Source organism: Myiozetetes cayanensis, unplaced genomic scaffold (genome assembly GCF_022539395.1).
Source record: "Myiozetetes cayanensis isolate MyiCay16 unplaced genomic scaffold, myiCay2020 scf1318, whole genome shotgun sequence".
Taxonomy (NCBI): Eukaryota; Metazoa; Chordata; class Aves; order Passeriformes; family Tyrannidae; genus Myiozetetes; species Myiozetetes cayanensis.
The window spans coordinates 1-9,484 of NW_026086958.1; the positions used below are offsets into that span (position 1 = coordinate 1).

General features: G+C 68.6%; 1 protein-coding gene across 1 annotated transcript; it reads left to right on the forward strand.

Annotated features, from left to right (window-relative positions):
* The first annotated feature begins 4,927 nt into the window (after positions 1 to 4,927).
* Positions 4,928 to 9,473, forward strand: LOC126636543 (dnaJ homolog subfamily B member 1-like). Its single transcript, XM_050308839.1, is given in 4 exon segments — positions 4,928 to 5,201; positions 5,203 to 5,212; positions 6,007 to 6,569; positions 9,221 to 9,473. Coding segments are annotated over 4 exon segments (1,002 nt in total). The 5' UTR covers positions 4,928 to 5,003; the 3' UTR covers positions 9,452 to 9,473.
* Positions 9,474 to 9,484: the final 11 nt, after the last annotated feature.

Sequence of the window (9,484 nt, forward strand, 5' to 3'; positions counted from 1 at the left end):
CCCGTGGGTGCCCATGGGGTGTCCCTGTGGCCGTGGGTGACAGCAGGTGACAGTGGGTGCCAGTGGGTGCCTGTGGGTGCCCATGGGGTGTCCCTGTGGCCATGGGTGACAGCGGGGTGTCCCTGTGGCCATGGCAGGTGACAGTGGGTGCCAGTGGGTGCCCGTGGGTGCCCATGGGGTGTCCCTGTGGCTGTGGGTGACAGTGGGTGCCCATGGGGTGTCCCTGTGGCCGTGGGTGACAGCAGGTGCCAGCGGGTGCCTGTGGGTGCCCATGGGGTGTCCCTGTGACCATGGGTGACAGTGGGTGACAATGGGTGCCCATGGGGTGTCCCTGTGGCCGTGGGTGACAGTGGGTGCCCATGGGTGACAGTGGGTGCCCGTGGGTGCCAATGGGGTGTCCCTGTCCTCATGGGTGACAGTGGGTGCCCGTGGGTGTCAACGGGGTGTCCCTGTGCCCGTGGGTGCCTGTGGGTGCCAATGGGGTATCCCTGTCCCCGTGGGTGATGGTGGGTGACAGCAGGTGACAGTGGGTGACAGTGGGTGCCCGTGGGTGCCAATGGGGTGTCCCTGTCCCCATGGGTGACAGTGGGTGCCCGTGGGGTGTCCCTGTGGCCGTGGGTGACAGCAGGTGACAGCAGGTGACAGTGGGTGACAGTGGGGTGTCCCTGTCCCCGTGGGTGACAGTGGGTGCCCATGGGTGACAGTGGGTGCCCATGGGGTGTCCCTGTGGCCGTGGGTGACAGCAGGTGACAGCAGGTGCCCGTGGGTGCCCGTGGGGTGTCCCTGTGGCCGTGGGTGACAGCAGGTGACAGTGAGTGGCCGTGGGTACCCATGGGGTGTCCCTGTCCCCGTGGGTGCCCGTGGGGTGTCCCTGTGGCCGTGGGTGCCCATGGGTGCCCATGGGTGCCCGTGGGGTGTCCCTGTGGCCATGGGTCACAGTGGGTGCCCATGGGTGCCCGTGGGTACCCGTGGGGTGTCCCTGTGGCCGTACCTTGTCGAGGAAGCAGAGCTTGTCCCTCGTGCGGGCGTCCAGGATCTCCACCTCGAAGAACAGCACGTTCACCTTCTTGGGCCTCTTGGGGGGCTTTCCCGAGTGCCACAGGCCCAGCAGGGGGGACGGGGACAGCGCGGCCCCCCCGCGGGGTGGCACTGCCACCTCCATGGCCCCCGCACCCCGCCGGGCCCGGGGGGGGAGGGGCTAAATATAACCCTGCCCCTCCCCCCTTGGTGGCCCTCGAGTGGCCATGGGGGGGCTAAATACAAACACCTCCCCTCCCCTTGGTGGCCCTGGGTGGCCTGGAGGCTGGCTCAATGCTGACCACCCCCTCCCCCTTGGTGGCCCTGGAGTGGCCCAGGGGGTTAAATATACTCTGCCTGCCCCCAGGTGGCCTCTGGAGTGGCCTGGGGGGTGGCCTAGGAGGTGGCCCAGGTGGTGGAGAGGGAGCTAATATAACAACCCCCCCCCCTTAGAGTGGCTCTTGGCCCTGGTGGCCAAGGAGGTGGCCCTGGTGGCCCAAGGGGTGGCTAAATATAACCCCCCCCCTCCCTGGTGGCCCTGGAGTGGCCCAGGTGGCCCAGGGGGTGGCCCTGGAGGTGGCCACAGGAGGGACAGTCAGCCGGTGTCCTGTGGGGGGTGGGGACAGTGGCCAGGGGGCACAGAGGGGACAGGACGTGGCACAGGCAGCAGGTAAGGCCAGACCCCCCCTCCCCCCACATCTCCAGGTCCCCAAGGTCCCCAAAGTCCCAAAAAGCTCCAGTGGCACAAGGGTGGGGACACTGGAGCCTGGTGTCACCCCCGGGTCACCCTGGGGTGGGGGACAGGGCTCTGTCACCCCCGGGTCACCCTGGGGGGACGGGGACTCCCCCACCCCTGTGACACTCCGGGGGTTGGGGGGGGAAGGTGACACCACATGGGCCACCCGGGACGTGCCCGAGAAGCCGCCGGGAGTGCGGGGACAGGGACGGTGACGGTGACAGTGACGGTGACAGGGACAGGGACGGTGACAGGGACAGGGACGGTGACAGGGACGGTGACAGGGACACGGGGGGGTGACACCGGAGGGGGGGAGGGGCAGGCACCGCCAGGATCCGCCCCCGGGGTGACCCTGGCTGGCGACAGCGGGGCGGGGGCGGGGCCAGGCTGGACCTGCCGGCCGAGCCCCTAGAGCCCCCGGACCCCCAAAACCCCCAGAGTCCCCCAGGACACCACCCTGGGACCCTCCTGGAGTCCCCTCCGGGCTCCCCTTCAAGACTCTCCGCGAGGCCGCTTCGGGACCCCGAGGACCCTCGATTCCCCAGGGCCCCCAGGGACCCCAGGACCCTCCTAGAACCGTCTGGGACCCCAAACCGCCCGAGGACCCTCCGGGACCCCTAAACCGTCCGACCCCTTCTCACCCAGGACCCGCCTCTTCTCCACAAGCCCCGCCCCTTCTCCCCAAGCCCCGCCCCCGCGCACAGTGCCCCCGACGCGCATGCGCAGCGAGCCCGACCCTCTCCCTGAGCGCATGCGCAGAGCGCTGCGCGGGCGGCCCTGGAGGGACGCGGAGTGGGACGCGGGCTCTGCGCGGCCGCTCCGCGCGGGGCCGGCCCCGCGGGGGACCCGGGGCTGCTCCGGAGCCTCCGGCAGTGCCGGTGGCGCGGCCGCCGCCGCCGCCTCACCTCGTAGTGCTTCATGGCCGCTCCGCTCCGCCGCTCCCGCCGCCCCCGCCGCCCCCACGTGACCCGCCCCGCTCGCCCCCTCCCCGCCGTGGGCGTGGCCTCCCGCGGCCGCAGCCAATCGGCGCGGCTCGCGTGGGGCGGCGCGGCCAATCAGAGGCCACAGGTGCGGCGGCCTCGCCCCGCCCTCGGCCCCGCCACGCCCCTCCGGTTGCCAGGGCAACGCGAACGCCCGAGGGCCCGGCAGCCAATGGGAGGCAGGGGCGGGGCCGGAGTGACGAGGCAGGGCAGCCAATGGGATGGCGGCAGGGGCGGGAGGGGCAGGGCGAATCATCGCGTGGGTCCTCGTGGGGAGGCGTGGTCATGGGTGGGCGTGGCCTCTGGTGGGCAGGGCCTGAGGGTTGGGGGGGCTGCACGGGGGTCTTGGGGGCTGGGGAGGGGGCTTGGGAAGGCGGGATTTGGGGGTCCTGGGGGCTGTGGGGTGGTGGGGGAGGGGGTCCTGGGGGGTCATGGCAGGTTGGAGGATCGTGGGGGGCTGGAGGGTCTTGAGACGCTGGGGGAGTCACGGGGTTTGGGGTCTTGGGGATGGTGGCAGGTGGGGGTCACAGGGGACTGGGGGGGGTCACAAGGGGCTGGGACGTCCTGGGGACTCACAGGGACATGTGGGGACAGCTCAGGTCATGGGGGGAGGGGCATGGGGTCACAGCTTGGGGGGTTGAGGGGACCCCTTGGGGACACCTCGGGGCCCAGGGGGGGCCTGGGGACACTTTGGGGGGCACGGGGGACGTCGGGACACAGAGAGACGTGGGGCTGTGGGGACCTCTGGCCACGGTGACAGCGGGGTGGGGGGGCCTGTCCCCTCCTGTGTCCCCATGTCCCCCTGGCCACCTGTGCCCATGTCCCCAATCCCCATGTCCTGATGTCCCTGATGTCCCCACATTCCCCGTGCCTGTGTCCCTCCCCACATCCCTCTGTCCTCCTGTTCCCCTGTCCCTGTGTCCCATGTCCCTGTGTCCCTCCCCTGTCCCTGTGTCCCCATGTCCCTGTGTCCCTCCCCTGTCCCTGTGTCCCCCCAGGGGTCACCAAACCAGGGACCCCCATGGGAACATTGAGGGAGGGGGCAGGGGACACCAGGCGGTGTCCCAGGGGTGACACCAGGGGTGACAGGGCCGGGCTGGCGCTGGGGTGACAGATCAGGGTGTCTCTCAGGGTGGCAGTGGCTGTGGGTGACAGGGACAGCCCCCTCCGTCCCCGCTCCCGCTCCCTCTCCTGCTCCATCCCCCTTCCATCCCCGTTCCCGATCCCTTCCCGCTCCCTCCCCGTTCCCGACCCCTCTCCCGCCCCGCTCCATCCCCGCTGTATCCCCTTTCCCAATCCCTCCCCTGGTCCATCCCCAGTCCATTCCCGGTCCCTCCTCATTCCCGCTCCATCCCCGTTCCCGTTCCCTCCCTCGCTCTCCTCCCGGTCCATTCCTCGATCCGTCCCCACTCCAACCCCGTCCCCGATCCATTCCCCGCTTCCTCCCCCATCCCTCCCCGTCCCCTGCCCGTCCAATCCCCGTCCCCGATCCATTCCCCGCTCCCTCCCCTGCTCCATTCCCGCTCCCTCCCCATTCCCGATTCCTCCCCGTCCCCTCCCCAACCCTTCCCATCCCCTCCCGGTCCCTCCCTGCCCTTCCCCATCCCTCCCCGGTCCCTCCCCGGTCCCTCCCCTGTCCCCATCCCCTCCCCGTCCCCCATCCCCTCTCGGTCCTCTCCCTGACCCTTCCCATCCCCTCCCCGGTCCCTCCCCGGTCCCTCCCCGTCACCTCCCTGACCCTTCCCATCCCCTCCCCATCTTCTCCCCATCCCTCCCCATCCCCTCCCCATCCCTCCCCGGTCCCTCCCCGGTCCCTCCCCTGTCACCTCCTGACCCTTCCCATCCCTCCCCATCCCCTCCCCATCCCCTCCCCGGTCCCTCCCCGTCTCCCGTCCCCTCCCATCCCCTCCCATCCCCTCCCATCCCTCCCCGTCCCCTCCTAACCCTTCCCATCCCCTCCCGGTCCCTCCCCGTCTCCCATCCCTCCCTGACGCTCGCATCCCCTCCCCATCCCTTCCCCGTCCCCTCCCCGGTCCCTCCTGACCCTTCCCATCCCCCATCCCCTCCCCTGTCCCCATCCCTTCCCCGTCCCTCCCCGTCCTCTCTCCTGACCCTCCCATCCCCTCCCCATCCCCTCCCCATCCCCTCCATCCCCTCCCCATCCCTCCCTCGGTCCTCTCCCCGGTCCCTCCCCCGTGCCCTCCCCTCCCTGCCCCGCCGTGCCCGCTCGGTGCCGGTGCCGGTGCCGGCGCAGAGCGCTCGGGGCGGCGATGGGGAAGGACTATTACCGGACTCTGGGGCTGTCCTGGGGCGTCCCCGCCGACATCCGCCGCGCGTACCGGCGGCAGGCGCTGCGCTGCCACCCGGACAAGGACCGCTCCCCGGGAGCCGAGCAGCGCTTCAAGGAGGTGGCCGAGGCCTACGACGTGCTGAGCGACCCCAAAAAACGGGAGATCTTCGACAAGTACAGGGGAGGAGGGTGAGCTCGCAGCACGGGGGCTCAGGGGAGCTCGGGGAGGGGGGACATACAGGGGAGGGAGGGGTGAGGAAGGGGGACCTGGCTGGGGGACACGGGCAGGAGGGGGTAAAGAGGGGTGGGGGTCCGGGGGACATGGAGGTGGTGGGAGGGGGGTCAGGGTGAGGGGAGGCAGGTGGGGTAAGGGGGCACAGGACAGAGAGGGGGCAGGAAAGAGGGCTGGGGGTCCAGGGGCAGCAGGGAGGGGGCAGGTGAATGGGGGCGAGGATCGGGTAGGGGGACAGGGTGGGTGAGGGCAGGGTGGGGGCTGAGAGGGAGGGTAAAGAGAAGGTGGAGGTCTGAGAGGGTCACGGACAGGAGGGAGGTGGGTGATGGGAGGGCAGGGAGGGCACATGGGGGCACTGGGGGTACAGAGCGGTCCTGAGGGCAGGAGGGGGTACAGAGGGGTCCTGGGGGGCACGTGGGGGTACAGGGTGGTCAGCCCGATGGGGGTACAGGGTGGGACCCCGTGGGGCCGGGGGGTGGGTTTGGGGTGTCCGGCGCCGGGCCGGAGCCCCGGGGGCCGGGCAGTGCCGGGGAGCCACACGAGCCGGCTGGGCCTGTTGGGGCCCGTCCGGGGCCCCGTCAGCGGCGCCGGCGCCACGGGCAGAACCGGTTCCCACGCCCTGCCCGCCCCACGCACGCCCCTGCCTGCGGCTCCCCACGCCCCACCCCAACCCCGGGGGCTCACGGGCACCTTCCCACCTCCCTCCCCCTTCCCTCCTCCTCCTCCTCCTCCTCCTCCTCCTCCTTCCCAGGGCTCAAAGGGGGAGCCCCCACCCCCGGGCCGGGGGGCTCCAATGGCCCCACCTTCACCTACACGTTCCGGGGGGACCCCCACGCCATGTTCGCCGAGTTCTTCGACGGCCGCAACCCCTTCGACACCTTCTTCGTGCAGCGCAACGGCGGCGACGATGACGACGGCGACGAGCCCTTCAGCACCTTCCACGTGGGGGGCTTCGGCAGCGTCAGCTTCCCCCGGGCCCGCGGGCCCGACGGGCGCCGCCAGGACCCCCCCGTGCTCTACGACCTGCGCGTGTCGCTGGAGGAGATTTACAGCGGCTGCACCAAGAAGATGAAGATCTCCCACAAGCGCCTCGGCCCCGACGGCAAAACCGTGCGGAACGAGGACAAGATCCTGACCATCGAGGTGAAGAGGGGCTGGAAGGAGGGCACCAAGATCACCTTCCCCAAGGAGGGCGACCAGACCCCCAACAACATCCCCGCCGACGTCGTCTTCGTGCTCAAGGACAAGCCCCACGACGTCTTCCGGAGAGAGGGCTCCGACATCGTCTTCCCGGCCAGGATCAGCCTCCGGGAGGTGGGGGGGGATGGAGGAGGGTCTGAGGGGCTGGGGAGGGTCTGAGGAGGCATCGGGACTTAGGTGGTGGTCTTGGGGGGACATCGGGGCCGGGGGTCTAGGGGACATCGGGGGCTGAGGGGTCTCAGGGGATGTTGGAGCTGGGGGGGTCTCAGGGGACATCGGGGCTGGAGGGTCTAGGGGGACATTGGGGCTGTGGAGGTCTCAGGGAGATGTTGGATCTGGAGGTGTCTCAGGGGAGATGTTGGAGCTAGGGGGTCTCAGGGGGATGTTGGTGCTGGAGGGGTCTCAGGGGAGATGTTGGACCTGGAGGTGTCTCAGGGAGATGTTGGAGCTGAGGGGGTCTCAGGGGGATGTTGGAGCTGGGGGAGTCTCAGGGGGATGTTGGAGCTGGGGTGGTGGTCTTGGGGAGACATCAGGGCTGTGGGGGGTCTGGGGAGGACATCAGGGCTGTGGGGGTCTCAGGGGATGTTGGAGCTGGGGGTCTCAGGGGACATCGGGGCTGGGGGAGGTCTAGGGGGACATTGGGGCTGTGGAGGACTCAGGGGAGATGTTGGATCTGGAGGTGTCTCAGGGGGTGTTGGAGCTGGGGGCTCAGGGAGATGTTGGAACTGTGGGGGGTCTCAGGGGGGTGTTGGAACTGGGGGGTCTCAGGAGGATGTTGGAGCTGGAGGGGTTTCAGGGGGGATGTTGGAGCTGGGCTGGTCTTAGTGGTGGTGGGAAAAACGGGGCCGGGTTGGTTTTGGTGGGGACACCAGATGGGGATATTTTGGGTGGGGGTGGGGACAGAGGGGCTGGATTTGGGTTGGTCACGATGGTTGTGGGGTCATTTGGGCTGGACTGGTGTCAGTGGGGACACGGCGGGGTTGGTGGTGGTGACTTCAGGGGTGGGTTGGTGGTGGTGAGGACGTTGGGGGTGGTTGGTTTTGGGGGCCATGGGGTGTTGGGGCTGGACTGGTGTCAGTGGGGACGTTCAGGGGGGGTTGATGGTGATGAGGGGTGTTGGGGCTGGGCTGGGCTGGGTGGGGACATGGGATGGGTCAGTCTTGGTGGGGCCATTGGGGCCAGGTTGGTTTCAGTGGGGACATTGGTGGGGACATTTTGGATGGTCTTGGCTTGGTCTTGGTGGTGTTGGGGGTGTTGGAGGGGTTGGTTTGGGTGGGGACATGGGGATGGTCTTGGTGGGGACACAGGGGGTGTTGGTTTGGGTGGGGACATCAGGGGACACGGGGAGGGTCTTGGTGGGGACACTGGGGGGTTGGTTTGGGTGGGGTCGTCGGGTGGGGACTCTGGGGGGGTTGGTTTGGGTGGGGACGTTGGGTGGGGACTCTGGAGGGGTTGGTGTTGGGGGGCACATTGAGGGCTGAGTTGGGCTCGGTGGAGATGTGGGGGCTGGGCCAGTCTCGGTGGGGGTGCCAGGTGGGGATGTGGGGGGTGAGCTGGGGTGGTTGGGGGGTCACTCTGGGTGGTGTTGGAATGCAAGGGGTGGTCGGGGGTGGGTTTGGGTGGTGTTGGGATATGAGGGGTGGTCAGGGGGTCTCTCTGGTTGGTGTTGGGACACAGGGGGTGCTCAGGGGTGGGTTTGGGTGGTGTTTGGACACAAAGGGTGGTCAGGGGTGGGTTTGGGTGGTGTTGGGACATGAGGGGTGGTCAGGGGTGCATTTGGGTGGTGTTGGGACATGAGGGGTGCTCAGGGGTCTCTGGGTGGTGTTTGGACACAAAGGGTGGTCAGGGTGGGTTTGGGTGGTGTTGGGACATGAGGGGTGGTCAGGATGGGTTTGGGTGGTGTTTGGACACAAAGGGTGGTCAGGGTGGGTTTGGGTGGTGTTGGGACACAAAGGGTGGTCTGGGTGGGTTTGGGTGGTTTTGGGACACGGGGGGCGCTCAGGGGTGGGTTTGGGTGGTGTTGGGATGTGAAGGGTGCTGGGGCAGCTCTCGATAGTGTTTTTGGACATGAAGGATGGTTGGGGTTTGGGTTTGGGTGGTGTTTGGACACACTGGGTGGTCAGGGGTGGGTTTGGGTGGTGTTGGGACATGAGGGATGGTCAGGGGTGGATTTGGGTGGTTTGGGGACACAGGGGGTGCTCAGGGGTCAGTTGGGGTGGTGTTGGGGCATGAGGGAGGTCGGGGTTTGGGTTGGGTGGTGTTGGGACATGAGGGGTGGTCAGAGTGGGCTTGGGTGGTGTTGGGACACAAAGGATGGTCAGGGGGTCTCTCTGGGTGGTCACAGGTTCTGGTGAGCTGAACACAGGGGTGGGTCTGAGGGTGGTGTTGGGACACAGTGTTTGTGGACTGCTCTAGGTCTGGGTGGGTTTGGGTGGTGTTGGGACATGAGGGGTGCTCAGGGGTTACCTGTCCCCATGTCCCCCTGTGTCCCCCCCAGGCAGTGAGTGACCTGTCCCTGTGTATCCCCAGGCTCTGTGTGGCTGCACAGTGACCTGTCCCCGTGTCCCCCCGTGTCCCCAGGCTCTGTGTGGCTGCACAGTGACCTGTCCCCGTGTCCCCCCGTGTCCCCAGGCTCTGTGTGGCTGCACAGTGACCTGTCCCCGTGTCCCCAGGCTCTGTGTGGCTGCACAGTGACCTGTCCCTGTGTCCCCAGGCTCTGTGTGGCTGCACAGTGACCCATCCCTGTGTCCCCCCCGTGTCCCCAGGCTCTGTGTGGCTGCACCGTGTCGGTGCCCACGCTGGACGGGCGCACCATCCCCATGGTGTTCCAGGACGTGCTGAAGCCGGGCGTGAAGCGGCGCATCCCGGGGGAGGGGCTGCCCTTCCCCCGCTGCCCCGAGCAGCGCGGGGACCTCGTGCTCGAGTTCGACGTCAAATTCCCCGACAGGATCAGCCCCTCGGCCAAGACCCTCCTGGAGCAGATCCTGCCCCTCTAGTGACCCCCCCCGCGCCCCCCAAAACCCCGTCCC